Raw genomic sequence first — 27,673 nt, forward strand, 5'->3', positions numbered from 1 at the left:
GGGCTGTGGGGTGGGATGGGGACCTCTGCTAGTGCAGGAGCTCACAGAGGTTCCCAGTCTGTCCCTGGTCCTGGCCCCGCTTCCCTCTAGGTGGTGCAATCGGACTGCAAATGCCACCGCAGCGCTGGGCTCTTCCCCCCCTCCCAGCCAGTTCCCCGGGACACTGGTTCCCTTTCCAGCAGTTTTCCAGAGAATAGTGGCTGGGAAGCACAGGGAGCCGCTGCCAGCCTGTTTCCCAAGGGATGCAAGTGCCAGGGAGGTGACACAGCTCTGAGGAGATAAAGCCTCCATGGGTTTGTGACTGATGTCCCATGGTGGCAGAGCCATGGTGGCCCTGGGGGGAGATCAGACATAGGAAAGATCAGACTAGAACGCTCTGGGGAGACCTTAGAGCAGCTCCAGTGCCTAAAGGGGCTCCAGGAAACCTGGAGAGGGGCTTTGGACAAGGGATGGAGGGACAGGCCAAGGGGAATGGCTTTAACCTGCCAGAGGGGAGACTGAGATGAGCTCTGAGGCAGAAGCTCTTCCCTGTGAGGGTGCTGAGGCGCTGGCACAGGGTGCCCAGAGAAGCTGTGGCTGCCCCATCCCTGGCAGTGTTCAAGGCCAGGTTGGACACAGGGGCTTGGAGCAACCTGCTCTAGTGGAAGGTGTCCCTGCCCGGGGCAGGGGCTGGAGCTGGATGAGCTTTAAGGTCCCTTCCAACACAAACCAGTCTGGGATTCCATGATTCTATATTAAGGATCTTTTCCAACCTAAATTATTCTCTTCCAACTGAATGATTCTATAATTCTAAGATGGAGATGGTGGACATAGGGTGGGACAACCATAGCAGGCAACAACTTGAAGAGGCTGGACTAGGTTTGAATGGGCTCAAACTTACCCCTGAAGAGCCCCATTCACAAGTAGCTTTTCCTTTTGGCTGTGCTGGGGTCCCACCACTGTCACCGTGTGTGGGGTGCTGGGACTCATCCCTGCTGCTTCCCACCTTGTTCCTGGCAGCACAAGCAGGAGGAGCTGGAGGGCGAGGGCTGGGAATACGCCTCGCTCTTTGGCTGGCGCTTCCACCTCAAGCAGTGCCGCACCGACACCTTCCGCCGCCGCCGCTGGAGGCGCAGGATGGAGCCCCTGGAGCGCACCGGGGCTGCTGCTGTCTTTGCCCTGGAGGGAGCCCTGGTATGTACCCACCTTCCCCCCAGTTCCTGGGGATAGGATGGGATGGTCCCCAGGGACACCCCAATGGGATGGTCCCAGGGACACCCGGATGGGATGGTCCCCAGGGACCCTGGATGAGATGGTCCCCAGGGAGCTTGTGTGGGATGGTCCCAGGGACTCCCAATATGATGGTCCCTAGGGATACTCGGATGGGATGGTCCCCAGGGACATGCTGATGGGATGATCCTCAAGGACCCCTGATGGGATGGTCCCCAGGGATCTTGGATGGGATGCTCCCCATGGATATCCTGATGGGGATGTTCCCCAAGGACACCTGATGAGATGGTTCCCAAGAAGCCCCGATGAGATGGTCCCATGGGCATCCTGATGGGATGGTCCGAGGGACCCCAAAGCCCATTGTCTGCCCATCGCTATCTGCTGCCTGCACTGCTGTTTGCTTAGCCAATATTCTGGCTTTCTTAATTCCCTGGATTTCATAATCCTTTGGCTTTTCCAATAACTAAATGAGAACCAACCACAGCAGCACAAAGCCCCTATTATGGGATTTCTTGTTCTCCCCCCCCCGATTTGGCTTATTTTCCTCCTCCTCTGCTCTGTCCTTCAACTCTGTCCAGTGTTTGAACCCAGCAGCTCCTCTGGGACACGAGCAGCTCCATGGTGTTCACAAGCATCAGCTCTGAGCTCGTGCTGGCCCCAGAGATGGGGGTCCCAGCAGCTGCCCCCCCTCCCCGGGCTGCCAGTGGGACCCCATCTTCTCCCCTTTCCCCCTGGGGCCCATTGATGGGATCTTCAGCCAGATGCTTCCTCCCTTTGCATCTCAGCAGGGAAAATCAGGGAGGATTTAGCTATAACATGGGGTGTGTGTCCATGCACGTGTGTGTTCACACATCCGTGGGGCTGTGCTGGGTCCCCCCATGTCCTTCCCCGGCTCTGGAGGTGGATGGGGGGTGTCTGATGGGGCTCTCTTGGGTCTCTGCTTGGTCACACACTTTTCCAAGGGACTCAGATGTGCCTTTGTTTCACCTACCAAATGGGTTTGTGAGTTGGCTGCCGCTGGACCCATGTGCTGGGGGTACCAGGGGGTGTGGGGAGACCCAGGGGAGGAAAATCCCTTCCATGTGTGTGAAGCAGAGGCTGAAGCAAAAGGGAAGAGGAGAAAAAGCCCCATTAAAACAATGTGGCACCGTGCTTTGCTCCTGGTGATGCTGACATGGTGTCAGGGGGTCCTGGTTGCTTTAAGCATCCCCTGGTGTCACTGATGAGCTGCTGAACCCCAACCTGCCCCCCGCAGGCTTCCAGGGGCTGCCCCTTCCACCCTTCCGTGCCTGGTTTTGCCTTTCCATGCCTTGCTTTTCTCTCCCCCTTCCCCAGCACACACTGCCCCGAATGTCCCTGATGCTCCTGTATGACCCCAAGGCATGGGAAGGAAAGGGTGCTCAGGCATTGGAACAGGCTGCCCGGAGCAGTACTGTGTTCACACCCCGTGTAGATGAGGCCTTTAATGACATGGTTTTGTGGTGGCCTTGGCAGTGCTGGGCAATGGTTGGACTTGATCTTGAAGGTCTTTTCCAACCTGGTTGACTCTGTGATAATAGGAAAATATTCAAAGATGAAGAATGTTGAACTTTATGGAGAGACTCTTCCACACTGGTGTGATGCTGGGATGTGGTCCTTGGGCTGCTTCTGTTGCCCTCTGGCTCCTCTCTGCTTTCCTGGGGCAGAAGAGCCTGAGGGGAAGCCTCCATGGGCTTCCAGGAGGCACTGGGAGCCCCACATCCTCTTGGACACCCATTTGGATGATACCCTGGAGGACCCCATCCCATGGTGGGCCTGGCACAATTGACCTTCCTTGTTTCCTCTTGCAGGGGGGAGTGACAGATGACAAGAGTGATGATGGCAAATCCATCTCCACCCTCAGTTTCGGTGTCAACAGACCCACCATTTCCTGCATATTTGACTGTAAGGCCCCAAGGGCTGGAGGGAGGGAGGGGAAAATTCCCCTGCAGTGAGGTCCCCAGAGCTGAGTGTCCCCATCCTCTTCCTCTCACCCATCTTGAGAGCAGGTGGATGGAAAGGGAGGGTGGGAAAGGAAAGGGCACGGCTTGTCCTGGTGGGAACATCAACATGTTCAGGGCTTGATGCTCTCTTGGGAAGCCATAGGGAGGATGAAGCCAAGCTCAGACACAAGCCTGGGGCTGGTTAAACCCCAGTGCTGAATGCTCCATCCCTGGCAGTGTTCAAGGCCAGGTTGGACACAGGGGCTTGGAGCAACCTGCTCTAGTGGAAGGTGTCCCTGTCCGGGGCAGGGGTTGGAGCTGGAGGAGCTTTAAGGTCCCTTCCAACCCAAACCATTCTATGATTCTATTCCCCCAATGCCCTGCACTGCTCCTTGGACTCATCTCTGAGTGTTTCTCCTTCTCTGTGCAGGTGGGAACAGGTACCATCTCCGCTGCTACATGTACCAAGCACGGGACCTGATCGCCATGGACAAGGACAGCTTCTCAGGTAAGCCCAGATGCTCGTTTCCACTTGACAGTGCTTGTAATGAGTGTGGTAACGAATGCTGGAGGGTGGCGGGCTCTGTAAAGCAAATCTGGGGGTATTTCAGCCTGGAGGAGGCTCTGCAGAGACCTTAGAGCAGCTCCAGGGCCTAAAGGGGCTCCAGGAAACCTGGAGAGGGACTTTGGGCAAGGGCCTGTAGGGACAGGCCAAGGGGAATGGCTTTAACCTGCCAGAGGGGAGATTGAGATGAGCTCTGAGGCAGAAGCTCTTCCCTGTGAGGGTGCTGAGGCGCTGGCACAGGGTGCCCAGAGAAGCTGTGGCTGCCCCATCCCTGGCAGTGTTCAAGGCCAGGTTGGACACAGGGGCTTGGAGCAACCTGCTCTAGTGGAAGGTGTCCCTGCCCGGGGCAGGGGTTGGAACTGGAGGAGCTTTAAGGTCCCTTCAGCCGAAACCACTCTGATTCTATGATGTATTGATGCGTAATGATGAGGGATGTTCAGCAGCCAAGCAACAGAAGATGTTGGAACGAGGCTTTCCCAAGGCCACCAGCCTGGGAGCTGGAATTCCCATCAGCCAAAACACATCAGTTTCAAGAACTCTTATGTGAGAAGCCAACAGAACCCACCAGTTACCCAGGTCAGCCCTGAGGCAGAGCATTTTGCTTTGCTCATACCTCCTTCTCCCTGACCCAAGGTGACTCTGGGTGGCAGGAGGTGACTCTGGGTGGCAGGAGGTGATACTGGGTGGCACGGTTGGGTACAGACAGGTCCAGGGCAGGACAAATAGACCAGAGCAGAGGGCAGGGATGTTTATAGTGGCACATTGCCCCAAACCACTCCCCTGTGCAGCAGGATCACAGGGAGGGCTCTGGGCTGGTGCCAAGATGATGGAGCACAGGGAGAAACCTCCCTGAGATGTGCTCAAGGTTCAAAGGTGGGATTAGGACCTCAGAGCACACAGGTACCATCTTCTCCAGCATTTCATGATGTTTGTGGCTTTATGTGCCCTCAGCATCCAGCTACTTGAATCCTTGTAGGGAATGGGGGCAGCAGCCTCCTGCGTGTGGGGTTTGCAGATGGGATTTGTCCTGTGGTTTGGGGAAGGTGAAGAAGGGAAACCCTTTTTGTTAGGAATGGAAGTACTGATTGAAAATACAGTTGGGAAGGAAAATACCCAACAGTGGCTGATCCATAAACCAGTTTGTGCTTGTTTGCATGACTGAACATTAAATAGAGCTGCTGCTCCTCTGCTTTCCATCCTGGGAATGCTGCAATGGGGCTGGGGGGTTTCCTTGATGGAAAACCAGGCATCCTTCAGACTGAGCTGCAAGAAATGCCCCTTCATGGCTAAAAGCATGATCCCAGGTGGAGAAAAGGGTGTCCTGGGTGTTCCATAAGTGAGAAGCTTTCCGTGTGCTGCTGCCCAGCACGTCCCCAGCACAGCTTCAGGCACTTCTGGAACTGCAATCCCTGAGCTGGTGTGGTCGGGACGTGCTGTGCTCATGTTTTCTGGCTTAGGAAATGAAGTCAGAGTAAGATAGATGGTTTTATCTGTTGGGCAGCTCTGTTGGTGCTGGAAGGTGTTTGGGTGTAGGAGGGTTGGGTTTAGGATCACTCTGTTTCAGCAGAGGCTGAAGCGTGGCTGTGGATGTGCCAGGAATGGTCCTTTTGTCTTCGAGCTGAGCAGGGCAGCTGGAGGGTCCCGCATCCCCTTCCCCATCCCAGTTATGTGGTCCTCATCAATGCTCTGCAATGTCATTTTGAGGTGGGAAAGCAGGACAGTGGGGACGTTGTTGTCTGAGCTGGTGCTGGAGCTGGGGCAGTGCAAAAAGACCCCATCACAGAAGCATAGAATAGTTTGGGTTGGAAAGGACCTTAATATCATCCAGTTCCAACCCTCTGCCATGGGCAGGGGCACGTCACCCTAGACCATGTCACCCCAGGCTCTGTCCAACCTGGCCTTGCTGTGTGGTGGGATGTGGGCAGGTATCCATGGAGCATCCACACCCCTCTGCAGTGATGATGCCCATGAGCAGGATGCATCCCGCATCCCTCCAAGGCTGTCACTGCCCACCTGCATGGGGATTTGCATTGGGCCTGGGCACTAGTGATGGATCTCAGATGGGATACAGGGGCAGCCCCCCAAAAGAGGTACAGCATGGGGACCTGCAGTGAGGAACATGGGCACAGTTGGGCATCACCCTGCTGGGCACCAGCACCACAGTCCCAAGGAGCTCCTGCTTCCCCATGGAAGGAGAGGGCCTTGGGGTGGGCAGAAATGCCCTGGGGAGGTGCAGAGCACCCCAACACTCCCCCAGTGTCTGCGCCCGTCGGGGCCCCATCCCCTCTGCACCTCCACAAAGGGCTGGTTGTTGGGTGCAGTGGGACTGGGGTGATCTCATGGCTCCGATCAGTGGAGCAGGGAGGGGAGTCCCTTCCCTTGGAATAAGCCAGCCAAGGACAACATGAGTAACACCGTGCCACAATGTGGAATTGTGATCTCCGGTGCCTTAACAAAGCATAAAGGAGTTCATTAAGGGGGCTCTGCACGGTTCTACAAACAAACCTTCTGTGCACAGCAGGGTCTGAACAAAGGGGCTTTATAGAGGCCTCCTTTAAAAGAAGAAGGAGGGCGGGGGGGAAGGCAAAAATTCCACATCCAAATCCCTGTTTTTCTTGTTTATTGTAATGCATTTTGCTTTGCTCTGCCTGGAAAAACGCGCGTCAGTGGGAAAGGTTCTTCCCAGTGTGAATAGTGCTCCCTGCAGCCACCACCTCAAGTGTCAGCCTCATGAAACACGTCTGCTGCAGGGCCAGATACCCAGAGAGGAAATACATCCCCAAGGATCTCCCTATCCCTGGGAGAGGAGAGGGATGGGGATGCGATGTGTCCCTACTCAGCCAACCCCATGTTCGGGTGTTTGGGGGATGTTCCTCAAGCCCCAGGGTGGGCAAGGGCCAACACCTTTTGCTCCCAGTCTCATGGCAGTGCTGGTGGTGGGGTGCACACGCTGTTCTGTGGGGTGGGGGAACCTTCTGGCAGCAGCACTGAGCACTAAGAGTCACAGAATCCCAGACTGGTTTGTTGAAGGGACCTTAAAGCTCCTCCAGATCCAATCCCCTGCCACGGGCAGGGACACCTTCCACTAGAGCAGGTTGCTCCAAGCCCCTGTGTCCAACCTGGCCTTGAACTCTTGGAACTGGATTTGGGGTGAGGCAGGTGGTACCCCAAACACTGTCTGGTGTACCTGTGTCTTATGGTGGCACGTCTTTCTGGGTGCCATGTACAGGAGGTAGCCTGTGTCCTTCCATAATGGCCCTTGATGCCTCCAGCCATGGAGATTGGGCTTTGCAGGCAACCGGAGCTCAGGGGTTCACCTGGACCAGTCGGGTGGGATGTGGCAGTTGTGGAGGTCTCATCCCTGACAAGGATCAATAGGTGCTGCCAGGTTACGAAGGGTGTCCAGTCTCCATGGGGCCTTATAACGTGATCCCATGGCATGGTTCAAACATCTCACCCAGCCCTTGACTCTATATGAGGAGTAATTCCATAGGATGAGACTCTTCAGCTTGACAAAGAGCTGTTCTAGGGTTGGCTTGATGGAACCCGCAGAACCCCAAGTGTGAGTGTCAGTTGGCAGGGGGGGACTGCTCCTCCTCTCCTAATGCAACTGGGGGGCTCATGGGGAGATGGAAGGAGCTGGGTACTGCAGAGCTCCATGAGGAGCTGGTTCTTCACACGCTTCCGAGACCTCACCAGAGGATGTGGTGGGTTCAGGCAGGAGAACCCACCTTCTTGTCTATGGACAGAAGACAACCCGTGGAGGGTTGCTGAACATACAGGCATCACATCCAGCTTGGGAAGTACCTGAGCTCGGAATAACTGGTGTATAGGAGTGTTGGAGAGCTTGGCCTCATCCTCTTCTCAGCTGGAGTTGCCTGGGACATGATGGGAATGTCATTGCTGTCTCTAAAAGACCCCCGGCTCCTTCAGCCTGTTCACAGCCCTTGAAGGACCATGAAATGCTTTCTCTTCCCTAGACTGGTGGCTCCAATTCACCCTTTGCCTCTTGTCCAACATCCCTTGCAGATCCTTACGCCATTGTCTCCTTCCTCCACCAAAGCCAGAAGACAGTGGTTATGAAGAACACCTTGAACCCCACCTGGGACCAGACACTCATCTTCTATGAGATAGAGATCTTTGGAGACCCCCAGAATGTGGTTGAGTCCCCTCCCAACATCGTGGTGGAACTATATGACCAAGACACCTATGTAAGTGTGTTGGCATGAGCTGGACCTTCATGGTGTGAGCTTGCTGGGGTGGATGGGACAAACGCATGGCACCATTCCTGCCCTCTGGAATGCAACTCTGTAATATCTCTGGGTGGCTCAGATTCTGAGCTGGACTCTTAGGAGACAATAGTTCAGCAAACAGCTCTGTTGGTGATGTCCTTGGTGGCCCTGCTTTAGTCACCAAAGCTGCATCTACATTGTGTTCTGCAGAGTGGCCAAATTAGCCCTATTTTCTTATGGGAAAAGCTTGGGATGAGATTTAAAGCAGTCATGCAAGTAGGGGATCAGACACTGCTGTGTGCTCAGCTGCCCAAAGGTATCCAAAGTGCCTTGTAGTGATGGCGTTTGGGGGGTGATAAGATAACCCCACCTGGGTAGTTTGTGCAGTTCTGGTGTCCCCAAGACAAGAGGGATGTGGAGCTGCTGCAGCAAGTCCAGCAGAGATGCTGCAAGAGTCCAGCAAGTCCATGGAGCTGCTGCGAGGGCTGGAGCAGCTCTGCTCTGGAGCCAGGCTGAGAGAGCTGGGCTGGGGCAGCCTGGAGAAGAGAAGGCTCCTGAAGGGGACACCTTAGAGCAGCTCCAGTGCCTAAAGGGGCTGCAGGAAACCTGGAGAGGAGCTTTGGACAAGGGATGGAGGGACAGGCCAAGGGGAATGGCTTTAACCTGCCAGAGGGGAGATTGAGATGAGCTCTGAGGCAGAAGCTCTTCCCTGTGAGGGTGCTGAGGCGCTGGCACAGGGTGCCCAGAGAAGCTGTGGCTGCCCCATCCCTGGCAGTGTTCAAGGCCAGGTTGGACACAGGGGCTTGGAGCAACCTGCTCTAGTGGAAGGTGTCCCTGCCCGGGGCAGGGGTTGGGACTGGGTGAGCTTTAAGCTCCCTTCCAACCCAAGCCATGACTCTGAGCAATCTCCTGTTCCTGTGTTTCCTTCCAGGGAGCAGATGAGTTCATGGGGAGCTGCATTTGCCAGCCCAGCGTGTCGCGCTCCCCGCGCCTCTCCTGGTACCCCGTCCTCAAGGCAAACAGGAACGTCGGGGAGCTGCTGGCTGCCTTCGAGCTGATTCAGAGGGAGAAGGTGAGCTTCCACCTGCCACCTTTGCACCACTCGGTGCCTGTGGCTGCCCTTTGCTCACAGTTGGTATCTGGAGGGGGTTTGGGACCCAAAGTGGGTGGTTGCTCCTGCAGCACCCAGTGCTGGCCATCCATGTAAGGAGACATGAAGGGTGATGCTCTTTGGAGCCAGCCTGGGTAGGAGAGACTCCTCATCATGCCCTATGTGCTCTCATGTGCTTCCCCACCCTCCCTGTCCCCTGCGTACACCATCCCTTTTCCTCTTTCATCTCTGGTTTTCTGCTGGTCAGTGCCTGGCTGCAGCCCCCATGTGCTCCTGTGCCAGGGAAAAAGGGAACATTGGAATGCTAAAATCAGTGTCCCGTTCCTCCCTCTCAGGGAGGTGCTAATTGGGAATGAGGGTCCCACAGCTCCCTCCTTGGTCTCTCTGATGTAGGTCCCAGCTCTGCTGCTGGAGGGATGTTGTGCATGGTGCTGCTGCATCTGCTAGGGGTGGATTGAAGCCTTGATGCACCAGTGAGGGGTTGGGTGGGCACCAGGGATGTCTGCTGCTGGGATGTGGCACTGAATCATCTGCATGCAGCCTCTTCTTCCTCCTCACCCCCTCAGAAGCTACTGAACTGGGTGGGAAAGACCTTGGGGGGGCCTCTAAAGGCTGTATTTGATCCTGGCAGGAGGCAGCCGGGTGGATTTCATTTCATTCTGCCTACAGGAACCCTGGAGAGGGGCTTTGGACAAGGGATGGAGGGACAGGCCAAGGGGAATGGCTTTAACCTGCCAGAGGAGAGATTGAGATGAGCTCTGAGGCAGAAGCTCTTCCCTGGGAGGGTGCTGAGGCGCTGGCACAGGGTGCCCAGAGAAGCTGTGGCTGCCCCATCCCTGGCAGTGTTCAAGGCCAGGTTGGACACAGGGGCTTGGAGCAACCTGCTCTAGTGGGAGGTGTCCCTGCCCGGGGCAGGGGTTGGAGCTGGGGGAGCATTAAGGTCCCTTCAACCCAAACCAGGATGGGAGAACTGATGTTTCTCTGGCAGATAAAGCTGAGTTACCATCATGTGTTTTCTCTCCACAGCCGGCTGTGCACCACATCCCTGGCTTTGAGGTAATGCCTTTCTCCTATCTGCAGCTCCCAGGCCCTGCACCCTTCAAACCATCCCCTCCCCTGCCCCTGCTGGGTCCCAGCTCCATCAGCTCCATCTCTGTCTGCAGCCCTCATCCACCCATTCTGTCTTAGGGATTTATTTTAGGATGAAGGAATCCCTGTGTAGAGATGCCAGTTTCCTTCAGCTGATGGTAGAGAGCTGCAGTGAGGGGGCAGCTCACTTTTAACCCATGCGACAGGGTAAATGTATCCCACCCTAGACGTAACTCCTCAGGTGTCAAACACACCGTTGTCCTCCTGCCCTGTGATCATGTCAGCATCCCCATCACAAGGGCTGTGCTTCCCAACAGCTCCAGTGTGTTTCTGAGCAAAGGCATGAACTGATGCTGGGTTGTAAATAGTTGTTAAAGTCACCTGCACTGGTTTCTTCTCCAGCCTCAGGGCTTTGGTGTGCAGGAGCTTGGAAAGCATTTTAGTGTTCAGTTATCAGCTACAGTTATAGGCCCTAGGATGGAGTATGGATAAGAACTGCTCTAATGCTTTACTCTCCTTCTCCTCTACAGAATGAGCTGTCCTCTGCCCTGGATGAGGTGAGTCTACAAAGTTTCATTGTCTCTTCTTCTTGGAGCTTGTGGAAATTGTGTCTCCATGGGGCAGCCTCTGCTTTTCACATGAGTCAAGCCAACAAGCATCAGTGTTTAGCAGCGTGGATGATCACCAGCAGCACAGGGCAGATGGGCTCCATGCCTAACCCAGGAATGCTTAACCTTTGTGGGATGTGTGTGCATGAGGTTTCCTGGTGTTCAACCCCTCCAAACCGAGCATGCAAGAGCCAAAATGCTGGGCTGACCTTTGGCTGGACCTCAAACAAAATCCCAGTTGAAATGTTTTTAGCTTTCCATGGGGAATTCACCATGAATTGGGGCATGTGTGGGACTGTTCCAGCTGCTCTGAAGGAAATACTCCCATCAGGATCCTAAGGCAATGCTTGGGCAACCTATCAAAGCTGCTATCCAGACCTTGTGCATCCCATAGAGCAGGTCATGGGCTGAACCAAGCCATGTCAGGGTAGGCAGGGAGCTGAACTAGGGGCACATCTATGTGAGTGTTGGCTTGGTCCTAGGATCCAGTTAGCCCCAAGGTCTGGGAGATGAGCTGGGGTGGATGTGGGGCATGCAAAGAGCTTGGCCACAATTCCATGGAGGGTTGGGTGGGATAACCAGGTTTTTGCCAGATGGGTTTCTTCCACCCAAGGAGCCTTTCCTGACCGTGCAGGGCTCATGTTTGCGCTCCATGTGGGCTGAGGTGGATGAGCTCGTTTAATCATAACCATCTCTCTGCTCTTTCTCCTCCATTGCTTGTCACTGCCAATTCTGGACGGGGCCCTCCACAGCTCTGCACCCCTGCCTTGTTCTCCGAGGGGCTCCTCCAATGGGTACCTTCCATGTCCAAACACTTCCCTCTCCTCTGTTCCTCTGCCTTTGCCCACGGGCCAAGCAAAGTCCCAACAGAGACTCTCAGAGAGACCAGCTCCCTCAAACCCACCTACCCTGCAGGAACCCCATCTAGACTGACCCACAGAGGCTGCATCCCAGAGAGTGATGCCAGCCTGAGGTCTCCGTGCCCTTAGCAGTAAATAAGAAGCCTTGTGGAGAATCTGGTTCATACAGACATCATTCAGGTCCATGATGCATCTGAACAGGGTGGCACCAGACTTCCTTCTCCTGCCTTTCTGTTCGGTGCAAGCAGAAGTAGCCTTTTGGGGCTACATCCCCTCCAAACACTGGGATTTGAGCCCCTCTTGAAACAACATGGCCCAACTGTGAACTCAAAGTGGGAGATGCTTCCAGCCTGTTTTGACTGAGCTGGTCTGTGTTGACTTTGCCCATCTCTCTTCCAACCCTGTTTCAAAGGCAGGGTTGGACTAGATGATCTCCAGAGCTCGCTCATTCTGCCCTCGTTCCCTTTGACTTGTCCTTGTCCAAACCATTCCAGCTGCCAGCAGACCCAACAGGTCTTCTCATGGATGGCTTCTCCATCCAACCTGCTGTCTCTGGGCTGAGAGCTGTGTCTGGGAATTGCTTGTTCCCCCCAATCACCCTGAACCCTCCCTCCTCCTGCCTCATCCCAGGTCTCACTGCTCATTTCTGTCCCATCTGGTGAAACATTTAATGTTGGTGCATTCAGCTCAGACCCAGAGGAATGAGTCCTGTTGTTGACAAAGCAACCAGGAGAGTAGCAGGGATTGAGAAGGGTTTAGAAGTGGCTTGTCCTACCTGAAGATGTTGCAGTTAGGAGCCAATTGTGCACTGTTGGCTCTCAAAGCTGCTCTTAAACCTGGAGAGGATGGAGGCAGGAGCTCTGTCCCCAAGGTTTATCCCTTGTCCCACAGAGATTTGCCAGAGGATAGAAGGATTGAAACGATCTTTAGTCCAGTGATTATAAGGAAATGCAACACATAATGTTTGCATCAGTGAACATTTAGGGAATGTAAATCCCTTTTTGGGAACAGACCATGCAGCAGCTCAAGGGGATGTGCAGAGTTTGAGCCTGCCTTGGAGCTGGGAGGTGGGTTGGTGACATCTCCATGGGGCTTTGGACAAGGGCCTGTAGGGACAGGCCAAGGGGGAATGGCTTTAACCTGCCAGAGGGGAGATTGAGATGAGCTCTGAGGCAGAAGCTCTTCCCTGTGAGGGTGCTGAGGCGCTGGCACAGGGTGCCCAGAGAAGCTGTGGCTGCCCCATCCCTGGCAGTGTTCAAGGCCAGGTTGGACACAGGGGCTTGGAGCAACCTGCTCTAGTGGAAGGTGTCCCTGCCCGGGGCAGGGGTTGGAGCTGGAGGAGCTGTAAGGTCCCTTCAGTGCAAACCACTCCATGATTCTTTATCTCTATTATGCAACTTAAATACAACTTAAGCACATTTAAAGTGAGAAATGAAGATATGTTACTATACAAGGACAGACTGAGGCTCTTCTTGGTTCAGTCCATGCTCGGTGCACTCTAAGTGCTATGGGCCACAAACAAAAGCTCTTCAAGGGCCATTCGGTCTATTCCTCTACCCCAAGGAAGGATCAGTGTTGGTGGTGCAGTGTCTGACAGCCTGAAATTAAGGCTCTGGGTAAGTAGGTGGGATGTGAGAAGTGCTGAGCTCCCAAGTGATGCTGGGGATGCTCTGCACCTCTCTCTTCTCCTAAGGTGCTCACTTCCCACATTCCCCTTTCCCTGCTGGCACTAACCATTTCCATGAGCATATGGACCATGGGAGGGAGGATTCCCTGCCCCACATTTATCATCTTCCCTGTGTGAGAACCCAGATACCTGCCCTGAAAGGCAGTTACCAAAAGCCTTCAGCTACCAAGCAGCTTGATTCAGCAGCCACTGCTAGTGCAAATCTAAGCTTAGCATCTAGAATATCTAACATGCCACCATGAAACATCCCTTTGTAGAGCATTTCTGTACATACAGGTACAAACCTGAGCCAATCCCATAATTGGGATATGTATACACACTGGATTTAATGCAATGATACAAAAAATGCTGGTTCCTGAATTGGTTCCAACTGCCCTTGGTTGAGGGCTGCATTCTTAGAGGTTTTGCTTTCATTCCTGCCTTTTTGGTGACTCAACTTGAAGATGCAGGTCAAGGTGAAGGTGAATTGTGAATCCCTTACCTGCTGGCCAGCTTTGGGCTCACCCTGAAGGAAACCTCCTTCTGTGCACATGTGCATAGACAGCTTTGTTCAGCTGGCGAAGGCTCCAGGAGACCTCAGAGCAGCTCCCAGTGGGCTACAAGAAACGTGGAGAGGGGCTTTGGCCAAGGGCCTGGAGGGACAGGACAAGGGGAATGGCTTTAACCTGCCAGAGGGGAGACTGAGATGAGCTCTGAGGCAGAAGCTCTTCCCTGTGAGGGTGCTGAGGCGCTGGCACAGGGTGCCCAGAGAAGCTGTGGCTGCCCCATCCCTGGCAGTGTTCAAGGCCAGGTTGGACACAGGGGCTTGGAGCAACCTGCTCTAGTGGAAGGTGTCCCTGCCCGTGGCAGGGGGTTGGAGCTGGAGGAGCTTTAAGGTTCCTTCAATGCAAACCATTCCAGGATTCTTTATCTGAGCCCTCTTCTGTGCCCATCAGCTTGGTGGCTGCCAGTTATGGTTTATAGCTGAGCTGTGGTTTGAACAACACCCCCTCCTGCATCCAGAGGCAATGCCCACCCTCCATCCCATGGTGCTGCCCACACTAAATCGCTGCTTTTGGGGAGCTGGTCACAGCATCTCACTGTGTCCAACTCAAGGAGCTGTATTTCACTGATCACCCCCTGCTGCTGCTTCTTCCCTTCTCATCCCTTGGTCCCTGTCTCACTGTGGTCCTGGTGTGGGATAGATGTTGTTCCACCCCTTCCTCATCCAGAGGAGCTGAACCCTGATGGAGGGCAGGTCCATCTGGGTTCCCTGGGAAGGGCTCAGGGGTTGCTCTCAGCAGTAGATGTTTCCAGGGTCAGATTAAAGGGAGAGAAGCTGTTTGAAGCACATTCACCCCCCAACCCTCATCTCCCCCTGTCCAACTGTCCTGGACTGCTGGGGGCAGATGAGTTCTGCAGGGAAGGAGAGTGGTGGGACACAGCATCTGGATGGGGTTGGTGTCCCCTGGCATGACCTGATGTGTCCTTTGCCTCTCTGCTCCTGCAGTCTGAGGACTCAGACCTGCCATACCCCCCACCCCAGCGAGAACCCAACATCTACATGGTCCCTCAAGGAATCAAACCGGTCCTGCAGCGCACGGCCATCGAGGTGAGTGATGGGGAGTACAGCTTATCCCCTCACGGAATAACCCCCAAACGTGTGTCCCTGATGGGGAGGTGGGATCCAGGCCAGACACTGTAGATACAGAGTCCCACCAGTGCTGGGAGCTGGTTCTACTCATGGGTTATCTGTCAGAACAACGTTATCTCACTGAGGAGATGTCTCAAACAGTCTAGTTCTATGGCCTGGGTCACACTTGCTTTTTAGGACAGTCTGCCCCTCACCAGGGTGATATTTGCCCAAAGCAGAGGTGCTCCATTAACAGATAAGCATTTGTGGACCTGGTGTATTGGTGCATTCATAGACACACCGTGCGACCTGGCTTCTCCCAGCATCACCGTCCTATATGGTTGATTCCTGTCTCCTTCATGGTTGGGTCTACCTCCATTGCTGAAAAGCTCCATAAGAGATCTGGAGGTGGACCTCTGGGTCAGTTTTTGCTGTCTGCTCCCCTCAGATCCTGGCCTGGGGGCTGAGGAACCTCAAGAGCTACCAGCTGGCCAGTGTCACCTCGCCCAGCCTGCTGGTGGAGTGTGGAGGCCAGTTCGTGCAGTCCTGTGTCATCAAGAACGTCAAGAAGAACCCCAACTTCGACGTCTGCGTGCTCTTCATGGAAGTGGTGAGTGCCCTGCAGTGATGGGGTCACAGCAGAGCTGCTTGGGAAGGACCTCTGAGGGCCCATAGCAAATGCATCTTATGGTGAAGATGCACTCATGAGATGCACCTCGAATCCTGTGTCAGTTCTGGGCCCCTCACTACAAGAGAGATATTAAGGTGCTGGAGCAGGGCCAGAGAAGGGCACCGGAGCTGGTGCAGGGCCTGGAGCACAAGTGTGATGAGGAACGGCTGAGGGACCTGGGGGGGTTTAGTCTGGAGAAAAGAAGGCTCAGGGGGGACCTTCTCGCTCTCTGCAACTGCCTGAGAGGAGGATGGAGCCAGGAGGGGGCTGGGCTCTGCTCCCAAGGAACAAGGGATGGGACAAGAGGAAACGGCCTCAAGCTGCCCCAGGGCAGGTTTAGATGGAGCTGAGGAACAATTCCTTCCCCAGAGGGTGCTCAGGCATTGGAACAGGCTGCCCAGGGCAGGGCTGGAGTCACCGTCCCTGCAAGTGTTCACACACCGTGTAGCCGAGGCCTCAGTGCCATGGGTCAGTGGTGGCCTTGGCAGTGCTGGGGTAAAGGCTGGGCTTGATGATCTTAAAGCTCTTCCACCCTGGTTGATCCCATGTTTCTATGCTGAAGCTGGCTGTGTGCTGCTCAGCCTCGGTTCCCTCTGGGGCTGTGCAGAGCAGCTGCTGCCCCTGCCCTGTGCAGTGACATGTTCCCTGCCCTCTCCCCACAGCGTCTGCCCAAGGAGAGCCTGTACAGCCCCCCCATCATGGTCAAAATCATTGACAACCGCCCGTTCGGCCGCCGGCCCGTGGTGGGGCAGTGCACCATCCGCTCGCTGGGGGACTTCTACTGTGATCCCTATCAGGAGGACACCCATGGTCCCCAGGAACACACAGGTATGAGCTGTCATGGGGACCATGCTGGTTGCACACCTGTGGAACCATCCAGGAGGAGCTGTGGGTCACTGTATGTGGTGCTTTTCGCTCAGCCCAGCTGTAGATCTGGTTCAGAAAGCCCAGGAGATGCCAAAGAGGAGTTTAGCGCTGGGTTGGTTGGTGAGATGGGCTCCATGCACATGAACATGAGCTCTGGCTGGGGTGAAGGCTCTGGGCAAGGTGCAGGTTGATCCCAGGGTGGTTTGGGGTGTCTAAGAGCAGGATGTCCTGGTCATGCTTGTGCTTGCTCTGGTTGCAGATGATGTGAGCCTCACACCCAGGGATGATGTCCTCATTGACATCGATGACAAAGAGCCTCTTATTCCTGTCCAGGTATGGAGAATATCCCATCAGTGGGAAGTGGGTTTCTTACTTCATGTGGTATGAAGGAACTTATACTGTGTTGATGCAGATGTGAGGCCATGTCTGGTTGCAACCTTCCTTTTGCAGCTTCCACCTCTGTTTCCATCCCCTCTCCTCCACCATGTCACAACAAACAACCACAAACTCATCCTCCACCTCTACTGTTAGTATGAGATGTCTTTGCTTTTATAGGGAGAGACAACAGACCGTCTCCATGCCAGGCTCTTCCCTTCACACACATGCTGTGTGTGTTGGATGCTGCAACCTCTGCCCAGCTCAAGGCTTTCAGGCTTTGGGTTAAGGAAGAACCAGGGTTCTGGCCAGTTCTCAGCTAGAGCTGTGGCTGTGGGACTCAGCCTGTTGTGGTGTGACTGCAGCTGGCCCTGCTCATGCCTCCCTATCCCAAACACTGATGAAAGCCAGGTTGGTGCTCCCAGGCAAGGTCACCCCATGGTGAGGCACATCGAATGGGCTGGCTTTTTTGGTTCCCCACCAGCCAAGAGGTGGGATGTTCAGCTCAGCTCCCTGGCATCTTGTCTGGAATGCTTCAGGATCCATTAGGAACTGGAGAGTAGAGCTGGAAAACCTTGGCGCAAGTGAACAAGTGTCATTGGAAGGAAAAAGCAACTCCAGAAAGAAACCCCTCCTGGTGACTCATTTGGCTTCCTGTTCACTTGGCATTGGTGGATTTGTCTTCATAATTTACAATAGTGCTTCAGCTTCTATCAGTGAAGTAACTGGAGCATGTCTGAAAACCACACTGAAACCAGGCTTGGAACAGGCACCTTCACTTCTGCAAGTAAGGAAAAAACCTTTTCCCAGTCTAGTGTAGAAGCAGCTTGGGAGAAAAGTGAGGGAATAACATGCACAGGAGGGATGAGATGCAGGACCTGCCTTTACCTCTGATTAGCTGCGTGATGCTGGGCAGGCGATGTCCCTTTGCTGCACCCAGGAAGCTGTTGGCACCCAGAGCCTCCCCAGGGCTGCATTGGGCATCATTTCTTATGTGTTCATAGAAGAACCTACCCAGCTTTCAGTTGGCTTTGACTACATATTTTGGGGAGCATATTCATAGAATCATCATGGAATGGTTTGTGTTGGAAGGGACCTTAAAGCTCATCCAATCCCAACCCCCTGCCATGGGCAGGGACACCTTCCACTAGAGAAGGTTGCTCCAAACCCCAATTTACAGTTTAAACTCTTCCCCTTTATGCTTCTTTGGGGTCAATTTTCAGTAAAACTGGTGTTTTGCAGCAAAATAACAACCTTCAGCACTTCCAAGGTGCAGTTTTGCTCTTTGAGTGCATCAGAATGACCATCCCCACGTTATTACTCTGCCTTTTCTGATGGCAAACCCATGTGTCAAACACAGCTGATTTTTCCAAACCAGTTGCTTTCCTCCATCCTTCCTCTCCCAGCACCGTTTCCCACCCCTGATGTTTCTATGTCTGCTCCAGGGTTGCTCCTGCTCCTTCTCCAATGACTTTGATGCAGGTGACAAGAGGGAAGTGCAATTCCTTCTGGGAACACAGGGGCTTATAAAGGGAATTCATGGGCTGCTTTTTGGGAAGGTGATAGGAGGAAAATGTCCTTCCATGAATTCCCTTTATAAAGGCCACCAGTGAAGGTTCTGCTGGGTGCAAAGAGGGGGATGTGGCCACTGTGGGACCCTGTTTCGGGGCTGATGAGGAGCCGGGGTCCCCTATGATCCGATGCTGAAGGTGCCTGACCAAGGCTGTGCTGGAGGTTCATGCTCTGTGGGGCTGGTGGGACCCTCAGTTTGCACCTACAATCCTTGGATTAAACTGGGGGAAGAGTTTAAGCGGGAGGTGAAAAGGTGGGAAGGGGGAGAGGGACGTGGCAGAGCCAGAGCCCTGCAGCAGAGGTTCCACAGGGGAAGACTTGGCCATTTCTTGACTGCAACAACCATTTCTCAAACAGAACACCCTGCAATGGGTGGAATTCTTCACTCTGACCCCAGATTCAGCCTTCTCTGGTTGTTTGCCTTTCACTGCTGGGCTTTGTGTGGGGAGCAGAGGAGGGAGCGTGTTCCTGGAAAGCCACAGCAACATTCCCATCATCTCCCTCCCTAACCTCTCCATCCTGGCTCAGTGCTGTTCCTCCCATGCCCACCCTCTCCTGGTGGTGGACACGGGTTGGGGTGGGCTTTGCTTAGTGAGGGGCCCTCCATCCCTCTCTGCTCCCCTCCGAAGCCAAGTTTGAGGGTGAAGGAGGAGTCTCAGTCTCCAAAGGCCGCCTTATTACTTGTCCTTGGGAAAAGGGATGGATGCAGGGCCAGGAGCCCATGCCCAGGGCCGCAGCCTCCGTGCTGCATGGTGACCTTGGAAGCAGGAGCCAGGATTGTTCCTGCCCATGCGTGTACACATGGGTGTGTTTCACTGTGTGGCTCCAAAGCCTTTCTCCCTCCTTGCCAAGCCTGGCTTGGGTCCCTCCCCTGATGGGTGACTAGAACAAAGGATCACTTTGTTGTCCTCATCTGAAACAGGGAAAACAAACAAACATGAACCCCCCCTGCTCTGGGGTTGCTGAGTGTGTTGTCCATCGCGGCCAAGTGGGGTGAGAAGTTCAGCCTGAGGTCTGCTTAAAACCAGTCCATGTGCACATGAACCATGGAAACATCATGGGTGCTGTATGAGAAGGAAAGAAGCTCCTAGAACTCATAGAAAAGCAATTTTCCTATAGCAAGAGCTCCTGACTAAACTCTTCTAGTTTGCTTCTTTGGGAGATGCCCTTGGAATAGGGATTTGCACATGCAAGAGGCTGCTGGATCAGTCCTTATTCCTTATACCCCATAGCCTCCCCTTGCTATCTATAGTCTTTCGTGGGTCCTCATCCCCATGGGAAGCAGATGAGGAAGGAAAAGCATCAGCAGCCCAAGGAATGAGCAAATGTTTGTTCCTTCTGCTCCCTGATAAACCAGTCACAGAGGAGCTGTCTCCATAACACTCCAAAAGTTACATGGGTGTCCTAGAGGGCAGGGACACCTTCCACTAGAGCAGGTTGCTCCAAGCCCCTGTGTCCAACCTGGCCTTGAGCACTGCCAGGGATGGGGCAGCCACAGCTTCTCTGGGCACCCTGTGCCAGCGCCTCAGCACCCTCACAGGGAACAACTTCTGCCTAAGAGCTCATCTCAGTCTATCAACAGCTCTTCTGTAACATGGGTTTTACTCCAGTTTCCCTTTAACACCCCATTTATTCTCTGCACCCCTTCAAACCCCGTCCCACGTGATGAACATCAGTGACAACCCAAACCCCATTCTCAAGGATGCCTTGTGCAGGGAAACCTCAACCTTACAACCAGGGGAGGGGGAAGGTGGCACCACTCAGGTTCATTCATTTGATTGCTCCTAAATTGTGCTTTTGCTGATGTTTAATATTTGTTTCTCTAACCCTCATTTGAATTTGTAGCTTGCAGAAGGCCTGACCAGCTCAGCTTTAATTAACACAGCAGCTTCTTGGGCCCAACCTCATGTATGTATTGCTTAAGTTCTAACTTACTTGCTTCCTTAATGGTGTTTATGTATGATCAATGTGCATATATATATATATTTAAAGGTCTGTTAAAATTGAGGCATTTTGTGAAAGATCCCCTGGAAAATGGCAATTTCATCTTGCTCAGGTCCATGTGCACTTCAGCCATCGCTTTGCCTTCATGCCAAAGACATGAGGTGGGTTTTGGGATGGGGATGAGGAAGTTTCCTCCCTCTTGTGCTTGTGGAGCTGGCAGAATTACATACGTGCTGGAGGTCAGTTGTCTTCCTGAGAGGTTCTGCTTCTCTGTGCATGCAGCTCTCTGCAACTGCCTGGCAGGAGGATGGAGCCAGGAGGGGGCTGGTCTCTGCTCCCAAGGAACAAGGGATGGGACAAGAGGAAACGGCCTCAGGCTGCCCCAGGGCAGGTTTAGATGGAGCTGAGGAACAATTCCTTCCCCAGAGGGTGCTCAGGCATTGGAACAGGCTGCCCAGGGCAGTGCTGGAGTCACCGTCCCTGCAAGTGTTCCCTCAGTGCCATGGCTTAGTGGTGGCCTTGGCAGTGCTGGGAAGGTTGGATTGGATGAGCTTAAAGGTCTTTTCCAACGTGGTTGATTTTGTGATTCTATGACACTCTGCATTTTTCAAAGCACTAGTGTGCCATTGAGGGGCTTTGAGGCCCCTCATCCCCTTTGGCAGCATGTCTGTGTCCATGTCATCCCCTTCAGGCTCCGGATTGAAGGGGCAGACAGGCTCCTTCTCCTGAGGATCACAAATGAGCTTTCAAGTCCTGGTGAGTGAAAACCTGGGTTTAGAAAGCTCCAAAGTGGGTGGGAGTGGAGGGATCCAGGTTTTAGGAGAGCTCTCCCTTTGCTGAGGACCCCCCATGGTCAATGCCAACACAGCTCCTGCATTCCCAGGTGTGAAATGGTCTGAAAGATCTCCTCAGGATGCTCCTTAGGAGCATCTCCCAGAGAAGAGGAGCTTATGAGGAGCCCTCAGACACCTCTGAGCTATTAAACTGTGGTGAGAAGCCTCCATTCTCTCCTGAGTAGCACTATAAGGTGCTATCTACACACTTATTCATACCATTATTTTGGCTAGCCATGCTTTGGTTGTAAGAAATACAAACAACACATCAAACGACAAGTGAGAGGAGCTGGCCCAGGCCAAAAGCAAGAAGTCACAATCTGTGAACAGTTTGGAGTAATTGGTTATTTGCTGTGTTTGCTGCTTTCAAATCAGAGCACAGATTTTACAACTTATCCTGTTACTGTGAGCTGGAAGAGCTCTTGGTGTTGGATATGTCCTGCTGACAACGGTGGCCAAGCCACCCCGCAGCCCAGTGTTGCCCCCAGCACGTTTCTCATGGCTTGTTTTCTCTTGGTGGTTTATCCATGCTTGGGGAATTGTCCATGGCACTGCCATGGGTGATGGGTGGAAGCCCTTCCTGACCAGCCTACATGGCAAGCTGGCTTCCCACCAGGTTTGCAGGGGAAAACATCCCTGAATTCAAGGCAGTGACGTGTTAGTGGTGGCCTTCACAGTGCTGGGGTAAAAGGTTGGACTTGATGATCGTAAAGGTCTTTTCCAACCTGGTTGATTCTATGATACAGGAAAACTGGTGACCAGAAGGTGCCTAGGGGATGCCTTTGGGTGGACATGGCTACGTGAAGGCTGATTGAACAGGATGGACAAAACCCCACTAAATACAAACAGTTTTGTCAATTTCTGAGAAAAATTATCAGTAGGGTGGAAAAAAAGGGTGAAACAGCCATAAATAGATGATTTCTCTTTATGAACATCTGAGAGTTCGAACCTTGAGGGTTAAGGGAAGGATAAGCCAAGTCCTCTTGCAGCCTCCCTGTGTGGATGCAAGTGGTTTACATAGAATCCCAGCCTGGTTTTGGTTGAAGGGACCTTAAAGCTCCTCCAGCTCCAACCCCTGCCCTGGGCAGGGACACCTTCCACTAGAGCAGGTTGCTCCAAGCCCCTGTGTCCAACCTGGCCTTGAACACTGCCAGGGATGGGGCAGCCACAGCTTCTCTGGGCACCCTGTGCCAGCGCCTCAGCACCCTCACAGGGAAGAGCTTCTGCCTCAGAGCTCATCTCAATCTCCCCTCTGGCAGTTTGAACCCATTCCCACCTGAACCCAAGGCTGGAATGCTCCCAGAGTGGGGGTAGCCAGCACCTTGCTTGGGTGGTGGGTGGCTGTTGGGCTTCGTCACAACCATTCCTTACAGAACCATCCCAAACCAAGCTCGCTTTCCTGCCTGGGCATGCTGACCTTTGGAGCAATGCTGCTCAGAGCCACAGAGGGATTTGGGAAGTGGTTGGAAAACCCCAAGGAGCTCGGCTGTGCTGTTTAAAGCCATTTTTGTGTTCCCAGCTGTTTGCTATGGCCTCTGCACTGGAGTTTTCTGCACCCACAGGAGGACAGGGCTGGGCTGGGTTAGTTTGGGTGTTGAGCTGAGCTGACCAGGCAGCTCTGAGCAGATGAGGATGCTACCATCACCCTCTCCAGGAGATACAGGGTGTCGTCTCCTGCAACAAACAGTTGTGTCTATGAATGTCCAAGCTGTTTCCAGAGGGATCTTCTCATCCAGGCTGCAGAGCTTTTCCACAGCAGGAAATCTGCCTCCCAGATGTGAGGTGTGGGTATGTTTGGGACTGAGCAGCTCAGCTTCTTTAGAGGCAGGATTTAGCATCTATATTCCCCCAGGGAATGGTGTGTAATCATAAGGAGAGCAAGCAGAAGCATGAAGACTCCAGTCATCTCCTGCTCTGCTCCTGGCTTTGCTGTCTGTCCATGCCTCAGTTTCCCTCATCTTGAAGGTGATGATAGAATCATAGAATCATAGAATCGTAAGGGTTGGAAAGGACCTTAAGATCATCTAGTTCCAACCCCCCTGCCATGGGCAGGGACACCTTGCCCTAAACCATGTGGCTCAAGGCTCTGTCCAACCTGGCCTTGAACACCGCCAGGGATGGAGCATCCACAACCTCCCTGGGCAACCCATTCCAGTGCTTCACCACCCTCACTGTAAAGAACTTCTTCCTTATATCTAATCTAAACTTCCCCTGTTTAAGTTTGAACCCATTACCCCTTGTCCTACCACTACAGTCCCTAAGGAAGAGTCCCTCCCCAGCATCCTTGTAGCCCCCTTCAGATACTGGAAGGCTGCTATGAGGTCACCACGCAGCCTTCTCTTCTCCAGGCTGAACAGCCCCAACTTTCTCAGCCTGTCTTCATATGGGAGGTGCTCCAGCCCTCTTATCATCCTCGTGGCCCTCCTCTGGACTCGCTCCAACAGCTCCATGTCCTTTTTATGTTGAGGACACCAGAACTGTACGCAGTACTCCAAGTGGGGTCTCACAAGACTAAGGACTAAGGACTAAGTTCCACCAGAAGCTGATATATCCATTGCATGGGAATTTCTCAGGTTTCCACACCTTTTGCTCCAGACTGAAATGACCGTTTGACATATGGACAAGCCCAGATTCCTGCTATCCCCATCCGGGAATGCATCTAATGGGATGGGCTAGGAGTCACAGGAGACACTGGGTGATGGGGAAAACCTCACTCTGGCTCAGAATCCCTGGCAAAAATGAGGTTAAAACCAGCGTATTGCGCCTGGATAAAGCAAAATGGGATTGGAAGTATCTTGAGAGCTTCTGGGGTGACACAGGTCTGGATGGTGGGATCCAGGGAAGGGAAGAATTTCAATATCCTCAACAGCAACATGCACAGCCCTGGCTAAAAGGCCTCCATGGAGATCAGGCACAACTTACAGCTCCTTCCCTATTATCCAGAGGGGGAAGCAGGCAGTGGCTGCTGGCTCTGCTGATCCAAAATGCCCTTAAGGCTGTGTCTGAAGAGCCTCATTGATTTCACATGAAGTTAAACATGTGTCTGAGTGCTTTTGCTGTGTCCAAGCCTTAATCCCAGTATTGTTCCAAGTGGGAAGTTGAAGCCTCCTGGTGAAATTCTGGGGTTTCAGGCATTTGTTTAAATAAATCTGAATTCTTTTATTTTTGGAAAGAGCTTTTGGCCATAAGACATTCCTCTCTTCTGAAGAGGAAGGGGGTCTTCTACTGCCCCTTCCCTGGATGCTTATGGATCTGCTGGAAAACTGGTGCAATGGTCCCATTCAGGCTCTTGCCTGGTGAAATGATCCTGGATCATTTTCCATTGCTCCTGAGTTAGATGTTGACTTTCTCATTTTAGCAGAAACTGCCAAAGCTGGACACCCCCGAGCTTGAGAGCTCTTGGCTTTGTCTCAGGGCTGAATGGGGCAATGTTTGGAATCCTGATTCAAGTCTCAGGGCATTCAGGATGTGGTTCCAGACCACATTATGGTGGGTCCTGCTCTATGGGAGCAGTGGTTGTGAGGGAAGAGGGATGAACGGTGATGGAGAGACAGCAAACCTCCTGATACCCATGCCAAACATTCTGATACCCATGCCAGCAGCTTCCCTCCATGTGGATAACCTGATAAGCATGAGTAAGCTTCTCTCCAAGCTGAAATTTGAGGCTTCATTCAGTTGATGTTGACTTTATCCATGAGTGATGCTCACCCAGGGGTATGCGTCCCATTGGAGCTCCATAGGGTCCATGCAGAAGGTTGGTGAGCACATGCAGCATGCTGGAGGTCCTTCAGCCATCCATGGCAGGGCTGAAGGACCTCATAACTCCTAGGACCCTCCCTTCCATGCCCAAGATAAAACACTGGATGTGATTTGATCTATTGCCTGATTGCAGAACGAAATCCCTGAATCCAAGCGCTTACGCGGTGGAGCCATTGCTTTCCCTGGCTTTCCCATTTCCAGGCAAACGGATTAATTCCTTTGCTATTAACATTCCAGCTGCTCCCTTTGCCTCCTTCTTTTTTAATCCCCCTTTATTTTGGTAACATCAGTAGAGATTAGTAAAATCTAACCAAATCCTTTGTCTTGGGGCTGCAGAAGATACTGTGGGTAAGTCATCAGCTCAATTTCAATGCTTCCCTTGTAACGCAGTACCTGTGGAATGTCATAATGAAACCATGATGGGCAGAGAGCAGCTTCTGACACCGTAACACAAGGGAAGTGATGAAAGGCAACTTTTATTCCTGTTTTCCTCAAAAAACAAGGAGGTAGCAGAGGCCTCCCAGTTAATTCCTGTCATATTTCTCTTCAAGCCAATGTCTCTTCAAGACAGCAATTTAAAGCTGCACCGTTGGCTTAGAACAGAAAGCCAATAAACCCCTGTAATGATTCCTCCATGAGGTCAGTGCGATGGAATTCTGTGGACTTCTAAAATAAGACATCATTATTTTTCAGGAATGTTTCATGAATCACAGTCAAAGCCTCTTCATCTTCCCTTGCATCCATGGCAGAACTGGGGCTCTTATAAAATACATACACTTGCTGAAGCCAGCCTCTGGCTTTCCTCTTGGAATAGCGTCCTCTGAGCTATTCCCAGCACCCAAGAAGTGCAGTTTGAATAGGAAATGCTCCTCAGTGGCATTGGGATGTTGTGAGGTTGAGGGTGTGTGAGATTTGCCTGTTTCTTTGTGTAACATCCATGAGAAGAGGGTTTCGTTCTTCCTGAGGGAGGGGCAGCACCCAAGGACCTCATTTTTGGTGGAAGTTCATGCATTTAATGCATTTATTCATTCTCCATGTGCTTGGTTTGGATGGGGAGGTTGGATGGTGCTGGGACACAAACCACAAAGTCAATCCCCATCCCAGAAACCTCCAAACATTCCAGGCAAAGCCTAAAGCAGGGAATGAGTTTAAAAGCAGCCTCCACGTCCTCCCTGAATTCCAGGCTGTCAGGACCATCTTAGCACAAGGGTTAAATTGTCTCATCCCTGTGTGGGTCCTGCACTGAAGTCCTCAAAAGACCATCATCTAAATGGCCAAAAGCTGCTCCTGGCCTGAAAATGCTGCTCTTCTGTGAGCTCTACCTCATCCTCCCACATAGCATCATCCTCTCTGCTGATGGGTCCAGGTCCATGGGGCTGCTGTGGCTGGAATAGCTGGATTTGGGCTGGAAGCATCCCAAAAGCACCTTGAAACCAGGGAGTGAGGAGCTGCGGGTTGGGTTCACAATAGCTTCATCACTCACCAAACCCATGGGGTTGGTGCAGAAGGCAGAAGTTCACCTCTATCAAATAGAGGAGATGCTGCTGTGGTTGATCACTGGGGTTTGCTCATGGAGATGTGTAATTGGTGTCTTCTGCTGCAGGAGGAAGAATTCATTGACTGGTGGAGCAAGTTCTATGCTTCCACAGGAGAGAGAGAGAAATGTGGCTGCTATTTGGAGAAGGGCTTTGACACCCTCAAGGTAAGTGGTGTTGGTCGGTTCTGGCTCATTGGACCCACATTCTCCATGATGCTTTTCCACAAGCTTGGAATTTTTGGGGGTGTTGAAGCTGTTTTTCCTTCCAAGTAAAAAAGAATTGATCTTTTTCCCCAGAAATCAGATATTTCTGTTTAAAAATAACTATTTTGAAACTCAATTTTCTTTGCAAAATCCTATCTTGTAACTTCCCACTCTACAGCCTTCAGGAATTGTCACTTTTCTAAGTGGCAGAGGAGATGGGGAACTGAAATGTGTTTGGGAACAACAAGGAAAACCATATTCCTTAGGGAAGGGGGAGATTTAGGTACCCTGTTACAACAAGTGCTAAAGTAACACAGAGGCCAAATAGGACTAAAACGGGAAAGACCTTGCTTGGTCTTAAGGAAAACGTTCCCAGCAGGAAGGTCTCTTTGGCTGATGAGAACCCCTCTGTGAGACCTTGGAGTCTGGGTCTTCCATGATGTGCTGTTATTTATTGCAGGGTTGCCAAAGGTCTGTCCTTTGTCTGTCCTAGGGGGAAACAAGGGTGACAGGGCCCAGACTCCATCCCTGTGGGTGGTATTTCACCAGGACCAAGCAACTTGGGTCAGGTTTTGTCCCACCTTGGTGGGGACCTGCTGCTGGTCCCTGCCCTCACCTCCCATCTCTCCCTCCCCAGGTCTATGAGACAGAGCTGGAGAACGTGGAGGACTTTGAGCATCTCTCTGACTTCTGCCACACCTTCAAGCTCTATCGTGGCCGGTCGCAGGACTCGAATGATGACCCCTCAGTGGTGGGGGAGTTCAAGGTGAGATGGTCTCTTTCTGCCTTAAAGTGGAAAGGTCTCGCTGCTGAGTGGGATGATGCCAAGTCATTATTTTGGGGTAGGACTTCAGTGAGAAATGGGCCATAGAAGTAGACCACTGGCCCCAGTCTGAACAACCTGATCTCCTCATCCCTGGCAGTGTTCAAGGCCAGGTTGGACACAGGGGCTTGGAGGAACCTGCTCTAGTGGAAGGT

General features: G+C 52.9%; 1 protein-coding gene across 10 annotated transcripts in view; it reads left to right on the plus strand.

The window, feature by feature from the left end:
* DYSF (dysferlin) overlaps window positions 1–27,673 on the plus strand; it is an 88,547-nt gene that overhangs the window by 27,067 nt on the left and 33,807 nt on the right. For 4 of the 10 annotated variants that reach the window (XM_030492317.1, XM_030492319.1, XM_030492316.1 and 1 more), the window contains 14 exons: window positions 1,000–1,173; window positions 3,039–3,132; window positions 3,601–3,678; window positions 7,765–7,946; window positions 8,899–9,039; window positions 10,105–10,134; window positions 10,698–10,724; window positions 14,812–14,913; window positions 15,383–15,544; window positions 16,267–16,432; window positions 16,731–16,804; window positions 20,264–20,326; window positions 26,558–26,656; window positions 27,333–27,461. In XM_030492317.1, the coding sequence (XP_030348177.1) occupies window positions 1,000–1,173; window positions 3,039–3,132; window positions 3,601–3,678; window positions 7,765–7,946; window positions 8,899–9,039; window positions 10,105–10,134; window positions 10,698–10,724; window positions 14,812–14,913; window positions 15,383–15,544; window positions 16,267–16,432; window positions 16,731–16,804; window positions 20,264–20,326; window positions 26,558–26,656; window positions 27,333–27,461 (1,521 nt within the window). Of the gene's footprint in view, window positions 1–999; window positions 1,174–3,038; window positions 3,133–3,600; window positions 3,679–7,764; window positions 7,947–8,898; window positions 9,040–10,104; window positions 10,135–10,697; window positions 10,725–11,527; window positions 11,570–14,811; window positions 14,914–15,382; window positions 15,545–16,266; window positions 16,433–16,730; window positions 16,805–20,263; window positions 20,327–25,290; window positions 25,303–26,557; window positions 26,657–27,332; window positions 27,462–27,673 lie in introns of all 10 variants that reach the window. The other 6 variants (XM_030492322.1, XM_030492324.1, XM_030492320.1 and 3 more) reach the window with 3 other exon arrangements.

The sequence above is a fragment of the Strigops habroptila genome, chromosome 7 (assembly GCF_004027225.2).
Source record: "Strigops habroptila isolate Jane chromosome 7, bStrHab1.2.pri, whole genome shotgun sequence".
NCBI classification, from domain to species: Eukaryota; Metazoa; Chordata; class Aves; order Psittaciformes; family Psittacidae; genus Strigops; species Strigops habroptila.